This window comes from Trachemys scripta, chromosome 8, assembly GCF_013100865.1.
Source record: "Trachemys scripta elegans isolate TJP31775 chromosome 8, CAS_Tse_1.0, whole genome shotgun sequence".
Classification (NCBI taxonomy): Eukaryota; Metazoa; Chordata; order Testudines; family Emydidae; genus Trachemys; species Trachemys scripta.
Window position 1 is genome coordinate 90128518 of NC_048305.1, and position 23739 is coordinate 90152256.

The window sequence follows — 23739 nt, forward strand, 5'->3', positions numbered from 1 at the left end:
ATGTATAGGAGTCTCAGGGAGTGCTAAAAGTTTGTTGAGTTTAAGTAATGGAAATATCACGTCCAAACAGCTTGAATTAGAGTGGAGCCCTGCCTCAGGATCATATGCCTTTGACTGGGATCTGGACCTAGATCATATTTTATAAAGTATTAATGCTGAAACATAAAAGGCTCCAGTTAGATCTGGAAACTTGTACCTGCATTTCTCTCTGTAAGTTCTGTTTTTGAGAAGAGAAGGGGGGAAATATTTCACAACTGTCAAACACTAGCATGCTCTATTATTGATAGTCTCTGGAGCACATCAGCTAATGCATCATCAAGTTCAGAATATTTATTTGAAATTTCTCCTCACTGGCTCAGCCTCATGACACACTCAGCTCGGGTTTGGAAGAGTCCCAGGGGGGTAAATGGTTAGACAACATTCTTCCCAGATATTTCAGTATAATACAAAAACTGCTACTTTAATTTAAGTGTCCTGCTCCATAGATACACCCTGCAGCATCACCATTTCAGTTCATTTCATAAGAGACTTCTTTAAAAAAAAGATGGGGGTGGGAGGGGAGTAGGAGGAGGGGAAGCAGTGCACTGAAAGGTTTTTAAATACCACAGACTTCTACACTAGTTTTGCAGAGGGAGCAGCCACCAGAACAACCCTAAGCAGGGTGACCAGACAGCAAATGTGAAAAATCGGGACAGGAGGTGGGGGGGTAATAGGAGCCTATATAAGAAAAAGACCCAAAGATCAGGACTGTCCCTATAAAATTGGGACATCTGGTCACCCTAACTCTAAGAGGACTGGCCTCATACAAAAATAATTGTGCACTAGTTAGCACCAAAATAGGCCAGTTATAAAATGTGACTTTTAAAAAGCATTTTGATATCAGTGACAAGACAGTGAAAACTTTCCTAAACATTGTTTGAAAAACAGTCACATACCGCCACAGCTGTGGTCAGCGTAGACTCTCAAGCTGGACCCAACTCATTATTAAAAGAGAGGGGGTGTGTGGTAAGAGTGTGCTCTGTGATGGCTCTGAGCCTCTGGAACCTGTTCACTTTGGTCCAAAACAGACTGAATTTGGTGTCCTTCTGGGTACACTGCAAAAGACATTTGCTTGATGGGGGGATGGGAGAGGGTTGAAGATGAGGTAAAGGAAAGTTTGTAAGTGGCTAGATGACTTCCTGTTTGAAATTATTATTTTTGCTGTTGGGATTTTATTGTATTATTTATTTTGTGTTAGAGGATAATAGCACAGGCTTTTAAAAACATTATTATATTTAAATGTATAAATAACTGCACAGCACCTAGCACATTAGGGTTATGATCTATGATGGGGTCTCCTAAACAAACCACAATGCAAATAAATGAATTATTATTAATAATAAAATAATAATAATAATAAATGAATGTTCATCAGATGATCAGATCCTGCTCCCACTGCAGATGACAATGGGATATTTGCCACTAACCTCAGTGGAAATATATACAATAGTATGCTCAAAAAACATCGCTACCTGGCACATACACACAGTGTTTGTGCTCAATTTTTTAGTTTCCAAAATTATTATTAGCTCCTCCCCAAACAAGCAGGCACTTAACATATTGTCTAAATGTTTATTTAATATTTATTATTAAATAATGTCAATACTTATTTTATTATTTATTTTATTATTTTTAATTGCTAAATTAAATTATTTAATTAACATTATTTAATAAATTTGATTTTATAAATGTATTGATTTTTCCAGTGAAACAATTTTAACACATACACATTCTTATAAATATAATTAATTAACATTAGCTTCTATAATGGATGAACCACTAAAAAAGTACCCTAATTGTGAAGTTCTTAGGGATAAATTGTCATTTGTAAACACAACTTGCTATGCTAAGATAAAATGAATGGTTATCTATCAAGTTTAACATTTCTTTAACAGCAACACAATGGCATATTCAATTTTTAGCAATACAATTCTTTTAATTTCATGAGATGAGGATAGTGGTAATTAAATCGTAGTATTTCTGGATGACTGGAATACTGAAGGCAGTTAACATATGATTCCTCTTTTCATTATTTTGGAGCTTGGACAGTGAGACTAAAATGCATGTTACAATGTCTGAGACAAGGTGGGTGAGGTGATATCTTTTATTGAACCAATTTCTGTTGGTGAAAGAGACAAAGATTTTGTGCTGTCAGTTACAATGGCTGGAATTGTGGCGAATAAAAAGGGGAACAAAAGCAAATGACCAACTATTTGCTCTTTCTATTAACTCTGTTTAGCATATGCATTAATAAAAATATTGTTTTAATATTTGTAATAGTTATTATGGAACAATAAACATTTGATTTGAAGAATTACTCTGGATGAAATCCTGACCCTATTGAAGGCAACAGCAACCCCCCCACTCATTTCAGTGGGGCCAGGATTTCACCATCTGGGTCTAACCCTACCGCACTTACTCTGACAACACTTCCATTGACCCTGATAAACTTAAATAAAGTTGCCTGAGCAAGGACTGCACAGTTTGGTCCACAACAGGCAGTCACAATACCATGTAGGATTTAAATACATTTTAAAATGCTTCATTACCACAGCTTAAATTTGGAATAAATGTATGAGGACAAAATTGTTAACTTTAGGAGTATCTAAGGACAGGCTTTTGGTCCTGGGATTAGTGCTTCACATATCCTTGGGAAAGATTCACTGCTAATACTCACAGTCAGTTTTCTATTCCCTGTGCTAGCTGTGGCTCGGACACACTGCTACAGCAGTGAGCTCGATCGCATAGGAGGTAGGAGAACCCTAGTATCTAATGTAGGAATGAACTGATAGGTGCTGTTAGGAGTCCATTTCAGTTCTCATCAGCTAGAAAAGCATCATGACGCGGAGTCTGAAAGAGGTTAAGCCAACAGGACAATGAGGGATCCAACATCCTCCACTAAGGCATGCATAAGACGCTTCCCTCATCTTAAAAAGTAAGTCCCTCTATTAGTTAGAAGATTTTTTTTTCTGTGATTCAGGTATATATGTCAGAACAATAAGGACCCAATTCTACAAAAAGTACATTTAATGGCTGTACTGTACAAGTCCCTCCCTCCCATAAAGCAGTTACCATTCTCCTGTACAGCACAAGACACACATTTTATTACTCGGGTTTTCCCTATCATCCAAATCCTGGAGCTCCTTGTACAGTTTTTATACAGTTCAAAATGAGTGTTTCCTGAGTAAGGGATGTACAAAAACAGTGTAAGAACCTCCGTGTTGGCCCTGTGTGTTTAAAGAATACAGAGTGAAAAAAGATGACATCATGAAAGTATATCGCTACGAATATCTTACACCCCCTCTCATGCCCACACTGTAGAAGGCCATGCAAGCTGCAAACACTGGCTTTCATCTGGCTGGATGATTCAGTGGGAAATCTGCAAAAGAAGGGAAGCCCTTTTTAGAACGGAAGGTTGCCTTGATGCAGCACTAAGCTAAGTAGTAGGGTGGAGCTGATCACAAAGTGCCAAGATCAAGAAAATGGTGCTTCAGTTCCTGAGATGCTCTTCAAAATGCATTAGTGTCTTTGTTTGTAACATACCTGGTTATCTTGCCAAAGGGAAGATTACTTTCTCCATCTGTCTGAGGGTGCCATCTAGAACTAATTTTTCAGCTCAAAGCCCCCTTACAGTCCTTGTCTGACTGTAAGATCTATTCCTGATAAAAGTTGAGGAGAGCTGTATATCCTGGAACTATGCCTCTAGAGTAGATAGGGGTCAGCTCTAGGATGTACTTATCTCCCTGCTTCTGATAATGAATGAATCAGTCAGTCAGACTGGGAAGAGCCCACCCTGCATTAGAATTACAGAATGGCTCCTTGACTATGCTCGGGGAGTCCCTCTGACATCACTGATAGCTGCCCAACTGCCATAGATGGCAGTCGGACTTGATGGAATGACAGACTGCATGATGGGAGGAACACGTGTCAAATGTCTAATATAACACCCCACAGGTGTGGCTGAGGGGAAAACAGTTTTTATCAGTTGCTATGGAATCATGATTAGTTTATATATCTACAGAGCCAGTGAGAAGAGAAATGAAGGCTATTTTTTGAAATAGATGTCATGAAATCAATCCTTAAAGAACTTCTGGAGTCAAAGGCTAAAAAGGTTTGCCTGAATATCTTATGTTACTCGATATAGAAATAAATCTAACTGTGAGACGTAACATGGGTGTCATTTTTCAACGGGAGTTCATCACAAGAAACTACTCTTTGGTCTCATTTAGAGTTTGTTTATGTACATAGTAACAGAACAACCATATCTTAGTAAATGCAGCAGCTTATCTTAGCAGAAAATAAGTAAATGAAGTTTAAAAAAAAGAGAGAAAAAGTATGGTGAAGCATGGAAACCTTTAAGAGAAACTTTCCCCTTATTCTTCCTAACTGCTAAAAGAAAACCTGATGTTCTTCTTTTAAAACGAGTCTGCCTCTAGGTTCTTGGCACAGGTTTACTGATGGGAGGGCCAGCAATCTATTTAATGACTGCATTGACGTCAATAGCATAACTGAAATACTTACTAAGATGCATGATTCCAACTTTCAGGGGGAGGTGTGTTTCTAGGGTGTATGAAACATGTGAAATGGATTCTTTCTGGGAACGGACTACACTTGAAGAACAGGAAATGAAAACAAAAATGTTAGCAGTATCTTTTGAATGTTAGTCAATTATTTTCTTTTTCCATGCAGATAACTTTTAAAGTTTAATGTTGAACAAATGTTTAATTTCTGGCAATATCAGAACTATTTTACTGCTTCAAGAGTTTAGACTTTACCCAATTTCATGTCTATAAAATTCTCTCTGTTGAATTTGTGATGCAAAATTGAACGTTTGCTTATAAGTGGCTCCTTTCTACAAAACTTTAAAATTTTTACCATGTGTAAATTTTAATCATGTGTAAAATCTAATTAAAATTAGAATCTCATTTAAAAACCACTGTATTATTTTGAAAGAATTATTCAGGTTTGAAGGGACCTCTAGTGGGTCACAAAATCCATTATCCTTGTAGCAAGGCTGATTTCATTATTCATAATTAGTTACTTTTTTAAGAGCACATTACTTAGATATTTGGTGCACTAGAGATACTAGCCCTGTGCAAATATTGGTTAGAATTACAATGTATTGTATTTGCTGGACTTGAATGATCTGTTTTAAAGCCAAAAGGCCACATCTTGCAGTCTTTATTGTGGCAGCACTCACTGGAGACTGAATCAGGACTGCAGAATTTCACACCAAATGTTTTATTGTGCACATAGCCAGATTCTGTTCTCACACCAGTGTAAATCTGGACTAAGAGTACTGGCTTCAAATGAACAATTCCAGATTTACGATGGTGTATAACTAGGAGCTTACTCTGATCCAGAGTTATTAATAACACCTATAGATAGATGGACTCTCTTCAATGCAAGTTTAAGAATTAGCTCGTCATTCATTTACTTTCTATTTAAATGTTCATGCATGAGTCTGGGTACATTTTACACCCACATCAAAAATGAAATATTACAAGTTTTATATTCATGTAAAGGCATGTGAGAAGTGCAGACAAACGTGCAGATGTTCAGGAAAACCGAGTCAAGGGAACAGGCAAGGAAAAATACCAATCTTTCACTCCCACCCCCAAGAGTGGAATTTTAACACCACTTTAATCTTATGAGACTTGAAAAGCCTGTGTGTGACATATCACACAATGCTACAGCCCCTGAAGGCTAATGTTGCAAAGCATAACTGTCAAGTGTATTATATTGCTAGGTATATAATTAATTGTTTGGAAATACCATAATTATTCAGAGTTGTAAACACCTAGGGGGTACTAGGTTGCTCGCTGTTGGGAAAAGTTTGTGCAAACCTCTTATAGCCCCAGGAGATACACAACATTGTTTGACCCTTAGTATTATGCTGTGATCCTGATAGCTATGTTGGACATTTTTAAAGCAATATTCTATAAAATAGTCCATCATGCAAAAATTGATCAGATTATTTGCTGGGGCATTGATCTTACAGGTCAAACATACTACCCTTATCTAGGGGCAGCTTCCTCTTTTACAGCTTCACTGTTTCTGACACAAGAGATTTCTCCCACCATCAGGAACAACAGACTCCTTATTTATTATTTATGATGTTCCATAGATATACACCATCCTTTACACACATATAAGATGTCAGGTCCCTGCCATGAGGAGCTTACACTAATTCAGGTAAATACAACATGAATGATACAAAAATCCGGCAGAAAATTCAGATCAGGGAGTTTTGGAGAGGAACTGGATAGTGGAAAGCTAAGTGAAAAACACAGCTATTATGAAGGGACTTGAAGGAAGAAGAGGAAGGCTGTTCCAAGTGTAGGGTGTGGCGTGGAAAAGAGCATGAAGCAGAGAGTGGGAATAGGACACAAAGGGAGTAATTATGAGAAAGTACTGAGAGGAACAGAGGATCTGAGACAGAAACAAGAACAAAGATATAGGTGAGGGCGGACCAGCGCCAAGCTGTGAAGGGAGAACAAGGAGCTTAAGTTTAATGTGGAAATGAATGAAGTGATGTGAACAGTGGGGAAACAATCAGTGGTGGAAAAGAAAGATGGATGGAGATGGAAGAGGTGTGAGGCTGGGAGGCTCCAAAGGAGGCGGTGACAGATCACCAGTCAGTGATCAAGATTTAATTAGTTGGAGTCCAACAGGGTAGGAGAAGAACCAGAAGAACACAGTCATGGCAGCCTAGAAAGGAGAGGCACTAATGAAGAAGGCAATCATTCATTGTGTCCAAGGTAGCTCAGAAAAGTTAGGGCCGTGGAAAGGCTCGTCTCTTTGCATGGAAGGAGCGATCATTAGGGACCTTAGTGAGCTTAGTCATCCTTTATATGAGAAAGAGAGAGAGAAATGAACTGGAGAAGAACTAAAGAGGAAGTTGAGGTAAATTGAATACACTGCACATGGAAGGGGCTTGAAGCTGGAATATAAGGAAAACAACAGAATGCTTGAAGGCTGAGGGAAAGGAGCTAGAGGATGAAGATAAAGGAGAATAAGAGGTGGGACAATGATAACACCTTTAGGTTAGAGTAGTGCTCCCCCTGTGCATCTAGCCACAGCCCTGCCTTCTCCCTGCACCTTTGTGATGGTGTGCATCCCTTGGTGGCTAGCAGGGAGCCGAGCTGAGCCTTGGGGCACTACAGCAGTATATACGTATATAAAAATCGTAACTCCTATTCCCTTGAGAATGGAGACCAGGGCTGCAACTGATCCAAACACAAGGGATCTAAGGAGTGAAGTCCTTGCATCTTCCCCCTGCTCATCCATGCAGGAGTAGGGAACAATCTAGTCCTTAGTGGCCACTATGTGGTAATATCCAAAATCACCTGTCAGTTTATTGTTAAGTGAACAGATATAATTCTCACATTTAAATGCCTGTAAAAAGTTTTACTCCTTCCCCATATCTGCTTCTGTACTTAGAAAAGTTGCCAGCTTTTCATCTCCCTGCTGATTTTTAAGACCCACACCACTGCGCTCTGAATGAAAGTGATGAGGGACAAAACCCCTTACTCAATCCATGTGGGACAATTTTCTTCTCAGTTACCCTGGTGCAACCTACTAGGGAAACAGAGCACAGCATTTGGACCTTTGAAGATTTGTCCACTACTTTCTTTGTAGTGTATGAAGGAAAGAACAGTGAACCCAAAATATGCATTATAATCTGGTGTGACGGGTATAACCGCACACAGTGATGAAAGAATTAAAGTGGCCTGAGAAGCTACCTGGCTGCACCTGGAGTGGTATCAGGTAAACAGGTGATCAAACCCTGGCAGGAGGAAGGGGCTGGAGGAGGGAACAGAAAGAGACCCAGGTGAGAAGTATCCGCAGGGCCAGATTAACCTTTTGTGGGCCCGGCGCCAAATATATTTGTGGGCCCCCATAGGGGCAATGGCACATGGTGAGGGAGGGTGTGTGTGTGTCAGTCCCTGGAGCGAGGTGCCAGCCAAGGGCATGGCATGGCAGGGGCAGTCCCGCTCTGCCCAGCCCAGTGCGAGGGCACTATTCACAATCCAGCAGTTGCCAGACGCAGAGTGTCTTGCCCAGCTCTGTGCTGCCAGCCTGCCTCTTCCTGTCCAGAAGGGTCAATGCCACGCCACACAGCTGCCCCGCCCAATACCCCCCTGACTCCCTATGGCCAGAGCTCCCCTGGACTCACTATGCCCAGCGCCCCCACCCAACCCTCCCACAAATGCACAACGCCCTGCACATCATGACCCCTGCCCAGTGCCCCCCTCGCCACAGCCCCACCACAACTGCCCAGCACCCCACACAGAACCCCCACTCCCTAGTGCCCCAACACACACAGATCTTCCCTGCTCCCCACAACCCAGCACCCCCCCAGACCCCTCGAAGGCCAACTCCCCCATGCCTTGCCTCCTGGCCGCACTCACCAGCCCTGCTGGGAGGTGACTGTGTCTGCCGGGCTGAGCCAGCAGCGCAGCCAGGGCTGGTCCTGGGGCCAGGAATCACTCTGGCCCCTCTGGAGTGGCGCGATCAGCCAGGTCCTCCCTCAGGACCCACTTGCCTGGAGGGGCCCAGCCAAGCCCCCCCACACTTTTTCTCCAACCTCTCCCTCCCCCCCCCACCCCCGACCGAGACTGGCCAGGCTTCTGCACCACTCCCAGGCGGCTCAGCTCTGGGGAGACAGGCGGAGCCCCACAGGTGGTGGGAAGCAGAGACTGCCCGGAGCCGGAGGTGCACTGGGGTTCAGCCAGGAGGCAGAGAGGAGTGCTCGGTCAGCCGGCGGGCAGGCTGAGAGGAGCAAGTGATGGGCGGGGAGGAGGCAGTGTGCTGGTGGGGTCTCTGCACAGTGCAAGCGGAGCAGGCCAGAACCACTTCTGAGCACGGGCCGGGCTCCATGGTGCCACTGGTGCCATTGTAAACCTGGCATTGGGTACCTGGGAGCTTTCCCTTGGGCTGAGAGAAGTCTGGGAAGTTGAGTCCTGAGCTGGTGATAGGGGCTAATCAGGGACTGTAGTCTACCTGAAACCCTGGGTAGAGGGGGAGAGTGACACTGCGAAGTGGTGGGAGTGAAACCAACAAACCTAGGTCAGTGTTAGGATGGTCTGAAGCTGGGGCTAGCCTGCAAAGAAGAAGGCTACCAGCTGAGTTCAGGTGGGCTGAAGATTCAGTTGTTTTGCTATTTTCTGTCTGACTTTAAGTCTGAGATCTTGAATAGTGCTGGACTCCATTACCTAGTTTGTCCGGAGGGCCAGGTCATGTCAATGGCTGAAGTAGGTCAAAGGCCACAGGGGGAAACTGAGGCACAGCTGTTGCATGCCACATACAGACACTTGAGGCGGGGGATGAGACGGTGTGGTGCAGCAGCAATTTTTCCACACCAGGGTAATAAATCACACCAACAAATTAGGTAGTATTAACATTGGAAATAAGATCATTGTAAACAAGTGAATTTACAGAATGCAGCTGAGATCACATTAACATGCTTCTACATAATTAAAAAATGCAATTGGGTACTGCTTGTATTAATATGTATTGCACAGAAGGTTTGTTGCCTTAAACTGTTCTCAGTTCTAATTGTGAAATAACTGTGCCAATGATGGATTTGGGTTTTGGGGTTGTTCTTGTTGCTTCTGCTACAGTCACATGTTTAATTTTAAATTTTTTTATTTAAATTCATAAAAAAATTCTATCTGGTCCCATAATCTGCATTTATAACCAAATAACAGGAAAAATCTGCCCGATTTGCTTAAGCTGATACCAAAGACAAAACACAGGATGTTCACTATGTGTTGCTCTTCCTTTTATGATTGTGGTTATAACATTAAGAAAAGTTTGAAACTGACAGTGACATCACTATCAGCATTTTAGTGGTTTGTCGGATATAAGCTGTGGCCAGGCTTTTCATGGTCTAGAGAAAAACAAAGACAAAAAACAAACTGCATAATTTGTTATAGTTTATTCATTCCACACTGGGCCAAAATCATCCTTGGTGCATTTCCCTGGGAACATAGCAAGGATGAATTTGGTCCTTTATTTTAAACAATTGCCAAATCCTGTAAACTTCCATTTTTGGCCACAATTGGCACGTTATGTCCAGTGTAAATGCTGAATGTAATCTCTCTTTCCCCCACAGCTCAAGGATAATTTAATTAATTTATACTAGGTTGCTTTAAACCACGTATTTTGTACTTTTCATAACAGGATATAAATCACGCTGTTAATGACAAAAGGAAATGAATGTGAGAGTTCGTACTGACGTCAATTGATGGGTGCTGAATCCATGAATCAAAGTATGGCAATGGCAGATCTATAATAAACATCTAACCTTAAATATATAAACAAATTTTGATTTAAAATGACATTTTTCATCTCTAAGGATACAACACAGGCTAAATGCAGGCAGAATGCTCTACAGCTTCCCTCTGTGAAACTTTCAGGAGACATAGGAAATACAGCTGGCACCTCATCAGAAGTGTTCAGATAGGGAACTCTCTTCTCCCTTTCATATCTTTCAAATTACAGCCCTTTTCAGGCAAAAGGTGTGACCACTCTGGAAAAATAAAGAAACTTAATATCCAATGGGCATTAGATTTCCCCCCTAGAGTTAAAAGAGTTACAGTATGTAACAGTGCATATGGGTGGGTATTGTGAGGCAATAATCAATGCAAACTTTAGGTAGGATGTGGGCTATATAGTAGCCATCAGTGGAATGGTGAAGGACAAGCAGACAGTATGGACAGCAAAGTGGGAATACTAACTGCTGATCACTTTCAGTGCAGCAGTTAAATGAGATCAGAATTCAGGCTGATTTTGGGATATGTGACATTCGTACATTCGTGTAGGATAAAGGACACCCTATTTTGCCCCTTTTAGTTAGGCATATCTCTGACGAAAGCATGTGAGCATTTGTTAGTCAACACTCTCCACTCCAATGCCATTCCCTTACACTTTCCACATGAGGTACAGGGAGGCTACAAGTCCAGGGCATAATTTACCAAAAAAATCAACTGTGGCTAAAGTAGCATCAGCAGCCCCTCAGAATCCCAGTCCAATGATAATAAAGATGAGCTGCTTAGCTAAAGATTAGATGGTGTTGAATTATGTATTATGGCTATGGACACTGGGCCGCATTGATTAGTGGGTGCTTTTAACACAGAGAGCATAACTAAGAAACTGGATCATCAAAGTTAAGAGTTGCACCGGATTGGGAGGTGGGGCAGATCTATCAGAGGTTTGAGCCTGAGGCAATGAGGGATTGGTGTCCTATTGGAGTGTCACAGGATGGGAAGGAACTGGGGCTTATCTGAAGAATGGCGGCTTTGGAGGACCATAGAGAAGTTGAGGAAAAGGGGACTATCAGATGGTCATAGAGAAGGACGGAGGGAGGGAAGAGAGAGAGACTCTGAAACTTCATTTAGTTTGGATAATACTGGAGTAGTATTATGAAATTAATAGGAAGGGGCATATTTGGGAGAAGTCTTGGCAACTACTCTGTGTCCTTCAATACACAAAAGCCAATAAAAGATTACAGAACCAGTTTCTGTACCTGGTCAGATCTATTTGACTTGGACTAATTCATGTAAACAGTTCCACAGATGTCTTTGGGAAGGGGACTAACAAAATGAAAATTAATATTTTTTATGAGTCCACTCTTTCTGTCTCTCATAGCTTAAAACCAGAATGTATGACTGGAAGTCTTTATATGAGGTACAAAGTCCTGGTGTAACCCACACACCTTCTGGGTATGATGTTCTGTCCTATCTAGTGGCACCGAGACACAAGAGAGCGAGAGAGACAAAATGAGTCTGCTCCACAGCCTGAGCTAACAGCCATATAGCTTTTAGCTCATGCAGTAGAGGCTCATTTATTTAGCTCCAGAGGTCCCAGGTTCGATCCCGCCTGACAACAACCAGAGTCTGTCGGTGTTACACTGGCATGGAAATCAAATAAAATCTAATGAAGTCTCCCGACTCAAGAATGCTGCCCTAAAAATACTATTTAATTTACTTACCTAATCTCTAGTCTATCTTCACTTCACTTATCTGATTGTAGGGGAGGACAGCTAGGGTAAAGTTGGTAAAACCTATGGCATAAGCAGTAAGCAATACGGGATGAAATCCTGGCCCCACTGAAGTCAAAGACAAAACTCCACTTGACTTCAGCAGGGCTAGGATTCAATCCACAGAGTTTACATGGGAAACATGGACAATAAATCCTCTGGGTGCCATTCTAATCTATGATCCATCTGAGAGAAGGATTAATCCCCCTCTCTCTAACCCAGGGGTGGCCAACCTGTGGCTCCGGAACCAGATGCGGCTCTTCAGAAGTTAATATGCAGCTCCTTGTATAGGCACCGACTCCGTGGCTGGAGCTACAGGTGCCAACTTTCCAATGCGCCAGGGGGTGCTCACTGCTCAACCACGGGCCCTAAACACTAAAACGAGGCAGAATTTTGCTTCACTGCCGTTTTGTAAAAATAAGATAAAATAAGATAAGATAAAAATAAATCCACATACTGGTGATGAAATGCATGTCTCCTTCATATCATGGATAAATACCAAGATATGCTTTTATGTCTAGCATAAGTTATCTGAATGCAAGATAAATGTAGTAATATCAGTATTACAATCCCCAAGTATTCAAAAATCATGAGACAGGTTTAAAAATAATAAATTTTGGGTCTCTTTTCATTTGTCTTCTAGTTTTTGAGTTTTTAGTGTTCATGTTTTCCTGCTTTTCTCCAGAACCACGAAGGCCAGTGGGAAAAAAAAAAAAAAGAAAAAGAAAAAAAAAAAGAGCAGAGAGATTCATAAAAATCACATGACTCAAGGTGCTGGGGCTTTCAGCAAAATGCCAAATATCATGAGGCTCATGATAAAATCTCAAGAGTTGGCAACTGTGCAAATCCCTATAATTTCTCTGTAAATGCAGAAATAGGGGTCTATAGAAATTACTCTAAATACAGTATGTACAGAATTGAACAGAGAATGATATTCTTGCTGTAAAATTCTTTAAGTGGTATACAAAAATTCTATGGTAAGGTTATCATTCTCTATTAAATTGCACAGGACTTTCTCATAAGGCATATGAGACAAAAGTCCTACTAAAATCATAATTTACAGATAAAAGTGGTGAATTGTGTTCCTCTTAATGCTATCTGAATGCTTTGAATATGACAGTGAGCAAATTAGGAGTTTAAGATCATATGTGAACACTGCATTAGAGGGTTTCGCATTAGAGGCATTAGTTATTTTTTGACTAACCTACCAGAAGAGTCTCCAATATAATAAATATTTTGATACTACAAAATATGGACCAGTTTAGGAAAAATCAAATGACTACATTAGCTATTAATCCAGCCGCCACTGAATAGCACCCAATATGAAAATCACCCTTTAGCAGTCACTCCTTGCGCATAATTACTGAAAATGAGACGATAAAATTTTATGAATGAATAGTTTCACATCCACATCTGTTTATTGGTAGGAAATAAAGCTTCATATGCTGCAAACGGGGCTGTCTCTGCCCTACAGGTGCACCATGCTGCTGCTTCCATTGGCAACGTGGGGTGTGTGTGGGGGGAAATAGACAATAAACAAACCTGGCAAAAGTAAACAAATCCCCTTCAAGATGCAGCTTCCTCCTTCTGCCTCCCACACCCCAGTAGCTGATCCCTCTCTCTGCTTCTTCACCTATGTTCCGTTGCTCTCCTGTCACCCACAAGGATTGCTCTCACCCTCTGCCTCCCTTTGCTGCTCCTCTTTTGCCACAAAGCAGCCACTGCATATTCCTCTCCCGTCTGCCCTCAACCCCAGCAGAGACTGTGGTAGAACAGGTGCTGACCTCTTGATTGGGACTCACTTTGCTCTGTGTGGTAAGACTAACCCTGGCAGTGTGAGCTCAGCTGAGCCCTGATTGGTGCACTCCTTCTGGAGACTTGGCTTAATATTATTCCCCTCCAAGACCAAAGAGAACCCAGAACCCTTCTGTGTTGGTCTCTGAGGGGGAAGAAGCATTTGTGCACAAGTCTGAGTGACAGGGTACACGTGAAGGGGAGCAGTTAGGATATATAATAGGAATGTCTGGAAAGTGAAAAAAAGAAAGGAGGCAGTGACCGGGAAGAAGAGAGAGAGAGGCAGGCAGAGAGACTGGTAAAAACAAAACCTGGGAAAAGTGGAATGGACAGAGGGAATCGCAATGATGGAAAAGTATACACTAAGGGAAATTTTTCTGAGGGGAAAACAGGAAGACAAAAAGGAGGAAAAGATTCACCAAGAAAGAGTGAAGGAAAAGGGAAAAAGAAGGAACATACATACATAAAGGGAACAAGTGAATCTAAAACCACAATCAGAGAAATATTAATGGGAAAATGTTAAATAACCCTATAAAACTTGGGGTGGGATTCAAGAGATGGATTAGTGGAGGGTGGGGAAAGAGAGGTGACCACACAGTGCAGCAAAATGCCTAGGGTCAGCCCTGACAGTAACGGCTAAATGAAACCTTTTGCTAATGTAGGGGCTGTAACTCTGTAGCAAGAAGTTGCAGCGTTCAATAACAATTACCTACAACAGCAGCAAATGGGGCATCCATCTTCAACAGTCATGAATCATTGTGTCCATGAAACTTCTATAATATTCTCTAAGTCTGAACACTGGTTTGAGGTAATTCAGACAATAAACTACATGTGTTTAAGATCCTAAGAATGGCCATACTGGGTTAGACCAAGGGTCCATCCAGCCCAATATCCTGTCTACCGACAGTGGCCACTGCCAAGTGCCCCAGAGGGAGTGAACCTAACAGATAACGATCAAGTGATCTCTCCTGCCATCCATCTCCACCCTCTGACAAACAGAGGCTAGGGATACCATTCCTTACCCATCCTGGCTAATAGCCATTAATGGACGTAACCTCCATTAATTTATCTAGTTCTCTTTTAAACCCTGTTATAGTCCTAGCCTTCACAACCTCCTCAGGCAAGGAGTTCCACAAGTAGACTGTGCGCTGTGTGAAGAATTTCCTTTTATTTGTTTTAAACCTGCTGCCCATTAATTTCATTTGCTGGCCCCTAGTTCTTTTATGGGAACAAGTAAATAACTTTTCCTTATTGGCTTTCTCCACACCACTCATGATTTTATATACCTCTATCATATCCCCCCTTAGTCTCCTCTTTTCCAAGCTGAAAAGTCCTAGCCTCTAATCTCTTCTCATATGGGACCCATTCCAAACCCCTAATCATTTTAGTTGCCCTTCTCTGAACCTTTTCTAATGCCAGTATATCTTTTTTGAGATGAGGAGACCACATCTGGATGCAGTATTCAAGATGTGGGCGTACCATGGATTTATATAAGGGCAATAAGATATTCTCCGTCTTAGACTCTATCCCTTTTTTAATGATTCCTAACATCCTGTTTGCTTTCTTGACTGCCGCTGCACATTGAGTGGACGTCTTCAGAGAACTATCCACGATGACTCCAAGATCTCTTTCCTAATTAGTTGTAGCTAAATTAGCCCCCATAGTATTGTATGTACAGTTGGGGTTATTTTTTCCAATGTGCATTACTTTACATTTATCCACATTAAATTTCATTTGCCATTTTGTTGCCCAATCACTTAGTTTTGTGAGATCTTTTTGAAGTTCTTCACAGTCTGCTTTGGTCTTAACTATCTTGAGCAGTTTACTATCATCTGCAAACTTTGCCACCTCACTGTTTACCCCTTTCTCCAGTTTATGAATAAGTTGAATAGGATTGGTCCTAGGACTGACCCTTGGGGAACACCACTAGTTACCCCTCTCCATTCTGAAAAATTATCCATTTATTTCTACCCTTTGTTCCCTGTCTTTTAACCAGTTCTCAATCCATGAAAGGATCTTCGCTCTCATCCCATGACAACTTAATTTACATAAGATCCTTTGGTGAGGGACCTTGTCAAGGGCTTTCTGGAAATCTAAGTACACTATGTCCACTGGATCCCCCTTGTCCATATGTTTGTTGACCCCCTTCAAAAAACTCTAATAGATTAGTAAGACATGATTTCCCTTTACAGAAACCATGTTGACTTTTGCCCAACAATTTACGTTCTTCTATGTGTCTGACAATTTTATTCTTTACTCTTGCTTCAACTAATTTGCCAAGTACTGACGTTAGACTTACCAGTCTGTAATTGCCGGGATCACCTCTAGAGCCCTTTTTAAATATTGGCGTTACATTAGCTATCTTCCAGTCATTGGGTACAGAAGCTGATTTAAAGGACAGGTTACAAACCATAGTTAATAGTTCCACAATTTCACATTTGAGTTCTTTCAGAACTCTTGGGTGAATGCCATCTGGTCCTGGTGAATTAATTAATAAGAATTAATTAATAAGAATTAATTCAATCCACTGGCATGCACTCTCTCTCTTTGTCACTGAATAAAATATTTTTTAAAACACTCCAGAACATCCTAATGAAGACAATAGGAATTTTGCCTGAAAAAGGTCTTCAGGATTTAACTTTTGATTTTAGCTCTTATGCAGTTCCAATGGAAACAAACTGAAATTAAAACAAATGTAAAATATATAGCTGTGTCTGAGCCTGTTTAAGTTTTGTCATATAGGGCCTGTCCAGGCCTATACAGAATAGGGAATCCTAAGGATAACAAATTAATTACCTTCTGCAGCCGTGGCTGGCTGCCCAAAATTACAATATTCTTCTTGCACATAAAGGGTAAAAATAAGAACAAGACTATATAGATAGATAGATAGACAGATAGATAGATAGATATAAAAATGGGCCTGATTAAGTACAGTGAGATTAGATTAAGTAATCTAATTTACATCAGTGAGAGAGGAGAATCAGGCAAAATATCTTATAAAATAAGAGATCACAGTTTTAACAGTATGATATATAACAAGGGACACACAGTTTACTTTGAAACTTTCCAGTGATTACAAATCACATTCATACCTTGCAGGCTAACTCTGGAGACTGGTGGCTGACTCGCTGCTGGAGACCTCCTGTGGAGGAATAAAGAATAAAACATTTATACAATATTATCATTAAACAATGTGGTTTGCCTTCTTCTTCAGGTATGAAATACCTTTCATGCTCATTAGAATCCCAAAACACTGCAAAGTGAAATTAGTGGCTGATGAAAAATTTGGAATCTCTCTCTTTTTAGTTTTAAAAAATCCACATATCTCATGCCTTCCAGCTACACATACATAAATTATGAACAGAACATACACCAGTTAGCTACAAAAAGACCAGTACCATCATCCCTCACTACCTTTGCCACAATCATCCCGCTAGCTCAGAAATGCCCTGAAGGTCAGCAAACTCGGGTTCTCTCCAAGAAATGGGGGCACAGAACTCCTGAATCAAGATCTGTCTCTTGGGAAATACAAGCCTTATATGGCTTTAAAGATCACTTTCCACACCTTAAATTCCACCTGGAAGCAAATAAGGAGACAGTGCTGTCTTCGGAGCACTAGTGTCAGGGCTGGCTCTGGCTTTTTTGCCGCCCCAAGCAAAAAAAAAAAAAAAAATCGGCACGGCTGGCGGCAGAGCAGGAAAAAAAACAAACCTGTGGGGCATCCGGGTGCGGGTGCAGTGGGACTCCCTGCGCTGGAGATGTGCCCTGGCTAGCGGGGGGGAGGGAGAGGGAACGGGGGGAGAGAGAGAAGGGGGGCGGCCAGGGCTTCAGCGGGGCGCTCGCCCTGTGGCCCTGACCGCTGCGCCGCCTGCCAGGAAGGCTCCGCGCCGCTTCGGTCGGCAGGGAGGGAAGGACATGGGCTGCCCTGCTGGGCTTGCTACAGACTTGACACCGGCTAGGGCAGACAGAGCGCACAGTCCACTCCCAGCAGGGCGCTCCCCTCCTCCGCGCCGCCACCCCCTACAGGGCAGCCGGATCGGCGAACAAGAAAAAAAAAAAAAGCGGCCGTGACGCCCTAGGATTGGGCAGAATGCCGCCCCGTAGAATCCGCCACCCCAAGCACGAGCTTGCTCGGCTGGTGCCTGGAGCCGGCCCTGACTAGTGTAGTGAGCTCCCTGAAGCTAAAAACACAAGTGAGCTGCTTCATTCAGCTGCAGTTATAGCTTCAGGCTCCCCAAGTAGGGCATTTTACTGTAATCCAATCTGCAGGTCAAAAAGATCTAGGTAACTCTGGAGGTCGCGAAGAGCTAGATGACCTGGCAAGGTTCACATTAGAGCGAAATGGTGCGATCTTTTTCCAAAGTATACATGGGCTACGTCTACACTATGGGGGTGGGGATCGATTTCAGACATGCAAATTCAGCTACAGGAATAGCGTAGCTGAATTCGACGTATCTGATCTGACTTACCCCGCTGTGAGGACGGCGGCAAATCGACCGCCGCGGCTCCCCCGTCAACAGCGCCTACTCCTACCTGGGCTGGTGGAGTACGCATGTCGATTTAGGGATTGATTATCGCGTCCCGACGAGACGCGATAAATTGATCCCCAAGAGATCAATTTCTACCTGCCGATCCGGGCGGGTAGTGAAGACAAGCCCATGGAAAGAGTCATTTTTAGCCAATGTCACCTAGTACTCCAGAGGCAAGGAGTTACCAAATTAATCCCTGCAACCAGAATTTCCGGAAGGGCTCAGCACCCACAAAACCGAGTCAGATTTTCAAGAGCTCAGCTCCCTTGTGGGGAATTTAAATATGCAACTAGACTCTCAGAAGAGTTCAGCATTTTGGGGAGTATGTTGGATGCTGAATTATTTTGAAAATCTGCTCCCAACTGTCGGTGCTGAGCACTTGAAAATCTGACTTCTGAGTTCATTTGGGGACTCCTGCCCCCAAATCACAACCCTCTTTGAAAAGGGGTAAATTCCAGTTAATTAAGGGGACAGTCACTATCCCTGCAAAATCATCATAATTCTGCTTCCCCGTGACATGCACAACTCCATGTTAGTTTCCTCCTGGCCTCTATCACAACCTAGTGGTGGAAAGGCAAACCACCTAAGTTTGATGAAAAAGAGACCTACAGCTCTATAATACTGACCCATCCCGGATATAGAATTCAAGTTTATACTACAAAATTGCACCAGCCCAGTATTCCTCCCTCTGAGCCAAAGGATATTTTGATGGGGAGGAGCAGGGTCTGGATGCATTCTGCCTATGTCCCGTTTGGTGCAGTTTGGAAACAATGCAGGAAGTACTCAGGTCCTGAGAAGTGAACACACACAGCCACCAATTTGGAGTGTTTGATATATAATGTTTTAAGCGAAGGAGTTCTATTTTAGCTGTGCAAATAATGATTTTCCATGGTTTATAACAGACCAGTCTGGGATTATATTCACAGGAACAAGGAAAGACACCTCTCGGACTTCAAGGTTACCACCCCTGCCAAACTGCAGATTGCGACTCCCAACCTTTGAGACGCTACAGCTGTTCAAAAAATGATCTGAAACCTTTTTTCAAAACCTAACCAGAACTATCGATTTTTAACTACTCTCCCTCTTGAAAATGGCTTGTTTAAAAACTTTTAAAAACTTAAAAAAACAAAAAAAACAAAACACGAGGCAGACATAAAGCATGGAAAATTTTACTCTGGAAGATTAAAGTTTTCAAAGTTATATGCAAATGAAAGTGGGACATTTTGTCAGAAAATGTTAGAGAAACTTAATAGGTGTCACCTAAAACAGACAATTTCAAGAGCAAAATTCCAAGGACCTACCAGATAGTACTTTTCAATGATACCCCTGACTAACCCTGAAGTGATATTCATGGTGACTTCATATGAAGTGGCTATTTCAAAGCAGAACACAGAAACAAATGATCACTATGACTGTGGCAATATAAAAGGCTAAGCAAGATGGAAAATGTTCAGGACAAGGGAGTTAAAAGAACATTTTACTTGTTCCAATGCTTTCTATTCCACATCAGAAAAAAAAAATCTTAAAATGAAAATTAACATGCTGAGCACTTTAAATTTAAAATTAAGTTTATTGTACGTACTACTCTGGATTTTACTTGTAAACATATTTTCATCTTATATTATGTATTGTTTTCAGTCATGTACTAATGAAACTGCCTCTCTAGCTCGTGTGTGTGTGTGTGTATATATATATATATATATATAGAGAGAGAGAGAGAGAGAGGAGCAGTTTCTTTAATAAATGACTGAAAATGATATTGGTCGGTCCTACAGATTAGTCAAATGTGACTAATGGGTCTGGTCTGAAACAGCATATTGTGCTTCTAATAAAAGGCTGGGAAATCCAGAATGGCAAACTGGATGATAACTCATCTTTTTAAAATGCTAGTTTATAAATATTATTTCTTCTCCCACTCCTAGTTAACCTTTTTTTCTGTTTATCATGCCAGGTAGGGTTACTAAGTTAGGGGCAGCATTGCAGACAGATGAAGAGTTAGCTCAGTCAGGGGCAGAGAGTAGGTGGGATCGGAGGTCAGTCCCAGAGCACTTTCCAGTGCATGGTTCTCTCTTTCTGAAGACACTTGTGTGCAGCATCACTTCCCCTTGCTCCCCAGACTTTCCCACAAATCACTCAAGTCCATTATTTGCCCCTTCACAATTGCTCACCATCACTCAGCATTCCCCTCTGTCCCCAATTATATCCAGCCCCTCTCTCTCTCTCTGGAGATTCTGCCCCACCAGGAACCAGTGGGTTCTTCTCTCCCACTCTCCTTGAGGCCAGGAGCTTTCTCCTCTTCCTCCTCAAGGCTGACACTCTGGGAAAAGGCTTGTTCTTTGCCTCCTGGGCAGGGAAAAAGGAAAGGAGAGGAGGGCCTGGGTCAACCTGTGATAGCCTAGAATGCAGGTCCCAGAACTCAGGCTCCTCACTGTACAGACTTCCCCCTCCTCTCAAAGATAAGCTCTTCCCAGGGGCAGCATTAAATGATGGATAGGTTCAAGGTAGGATGGGGAGAGAAAAACAGTCCCCTGGGTTGGAAGAATCACACTGGTGCTCTCTGCTGTTGCTGCTGGAAATTGCAGGCAGAAGCTTAACAAAAAACAAACAAACAAACAAAAAGTAGGCTCTGCAGGCTTACTGGGATATCTTTCTAGGCTCAGCACAGGATGATGTCCCACCTGTCTCCTTTCCTGGGAATTGCTCTATCTTCAGCCACTCTGTGCCCTCGCTCCAGCCTGACCAAAGAGCAGCAGTACCCAGGCTTTTCTGCCTTCCCCCTACTTCCCTACTGGAACGGACAGTTAATATTGTTTGGGCTGCTCCGCTCCTGAATCCCTTCTTCTCCCTCTTAAAGCAGAAGTGGCTCCTGGGCTGCTTTGTTCCAAGGCTGTTCTCTTCACACACACACACAAAGGGCCATCAGCGCCAGCTGCTCCATCACCTGACCCCATTCAGCTCAGTCAGGTTCTAATTCCTACTCTCCCCGAGAGCCAATGCGTTGTTTTCAGATGAAGAGAGGCAGTGATGGCAGCAGGTTTGGGAAAAGGGAAGAAATGAAAATAAAAGGGAGGGAATCAAGTGATCTGCAAGAACGGATGGAGAAGGAATGACCAAGGATGGGACACAAAGAAGAGGAACAAAACTTCCAAAGGTGCTGATAAGCTTTCTATTTGCATTCCAATTTTAGAGACTTATCTGCACCAGATAGGAGAATTCTTTGCATTTTGTTCACCATTAATTAGAATCAGATTTTCTTGTTTTCAAATATCAATATTCATATACAATCAATACTAGGAAATGTAAATGCCATAATAAAATATATCCCCAAATGTACTGCCAGTAATTTTATCATCCTGAGATTTATAATTTGTACAATTTTATTTGACATAAATTACAGTGAAGTTCGCCATCTAGTAGCTAAGTTTTGAAGTACCATACAAATGAGCTAACGGGTAATTTTCTAAATGTTAGAACATACTCATGCCTCTGCATTACATACTCTCACAATGGGCCAATTTTCCAGCACTGATCTTCATTTTTGTATATGCACTGAATAACAAGCACAGATGATAGTAGTTAGACACATTAGTAATAGTAATTATGTTTATTACAGTAATGCCTGGGGACCAACCAAGAATTTGGGTCCCCTTGCACCAGGCAAAGAGTAATAGACAGTCCTGGACCAAAAAGGTTATGATCTAAATATGAATATTTTTCTTGAAGTTCATCCCATGGACAAAACTACAGACACAATTCTTAGCAGGTGGAAAATTGTGCCTGAACAAATGGAAACTGGATTGAATTCAGATTGAAAATATGGCCCAACATGTACATATTGTACTTAAAAACAAATGTAATTAAAAGCAGAAAGCTTACTTGTTTGATGTTCCTTGCAAATTTGTCAATAACGTAAAGTTATTTCTCACACTTCGTAAACTTGCCAGGACCTAAAGTAAACAAAAACATATAATATTAAACATTTTTTTTACAAACATGCAAATTTTCTCTCTCTCTCTCTCTCTCTCTCTCTCTATATATATATATATAAATATAGGAGCAAAGATGCTGAGGGACAACTTTCTATTCCATTCAATTTATCCATGTATGGTATAAACATAGAGACTATTTGAAATTTACCTGTGCAAAAGGTGTAACAATCAAGTCATCTCCATGTCTAAAATAAATGAAAAAAAAGTGTGAATCATATGTCAGAGAATAATTATCAGTATTTTAGTACAGTACATACACATACTCATCAAATATCAGAGGACCCAACCACATCAGCCACACCATCAAGGGCTCATTCACCTGCACATCCACTAATGTTATATATTCCATCATGTGCCAGCAGTACATTGGCCAAACCGGACAGTCCCTCCGCAAAAGAATAAATGGACACAAATCGGACATCAGGAATGGTAACATATATAAGCCAGTAAGTGAACACTTCAATCTCCCTGGTCATTCTATTACAGATTTAAAAGTCACTATCATTGAACAAAATAACTTCAGAAACAGACTTCAAAGAGAAACAGCAGAACTAAAATTCATTTGCAAATTCAACACCATTAATCTGGGCTTGAATAGGGACTGGGAATGGTTGGCTCACTACAGAAGCAGCTTTTCCTCTCCTGGAATTGACACCTCCTCATCTATTATTGGGAGTGGACTACATCCACCCTGATTGAATTGGCCCTGTCAACACTGGTTCTTCACTTGCAAAGTAACTCCCAGCTCTCCATGTGTCAGGTATATAATGCCTGCATCTGTAACTTTCACTCTATGCATCCGAAGAAGTGAGGTTTTTACTCACGAAAGCTTATGCCCAAATAAATCTGTTAGTCTTTAAGGTGCCACCAGACTCCTTGTTGTTTTTATACTCATCAAACTATATGATGTAAAAATTCTGCACAGAATGTAATCACTAACGTACAGTCAGCCAAACCAAGCATTATGCTAGCCTTTTATTTTATGCCGCAACTTTTGCTTGCTAGCAAATGGATGTATCTACTAAAGTGGGTGGACATCCATTTAGTGCACACAAACACAATATATGCATATTCAACTTGGGAAGCTGGGTACTCAACTGCCTGACTTGTGTAAGCACAACTCAAGGCGGGAACTAAAAACTGGCTCCTTAATATTTATGAGCAAATATAAATATTTATATCAAATACAGTTTAATTTCAAATTGGAAAAAGAGCATTTTACAATGCAATGTTTTCTCATATAGCCCCACTATTCAAAAATAAATCTTTACTACACATACTGTTTCTTTAAATTGCATAAAAGGTTGCTCCTGATGGAAAGGTCCCCTAGTCACAGTTCATG

At 41.6% G+C, this 23739-nt stretch overlaps 1 protein-coding gene across 2 annotated transcripts in view; it reads right to left on the reverse strand.

The window, feature by feature from the left end:
* The window catches only part of PDE4B (phosphodiesterase 4B), a 398316-nt gene that overhangs the window by 64661 nt on the left and 309916 nt on the right, over positions 1-23739 (reverse strand). For both annotated transcript variants that reach the window (XM_034778444.1, XM_034778445.1), the window contains 3 exons: positions 22546-22582; positions 22285-22355; positions 16972-17021 (listed from right to left, as the gene is read on the reverse strand). In XM_034778444.1, the coding sequence (XP_034634335.1) occupies positions 16972-17021; positions 22285-22355; positions 22546-22582 (158 nt within the window). The remainder of the gene's footprint in view (positions 1-16971; positions 17022-22284; positions 22356-22545; positions 22583-23739) is intronic.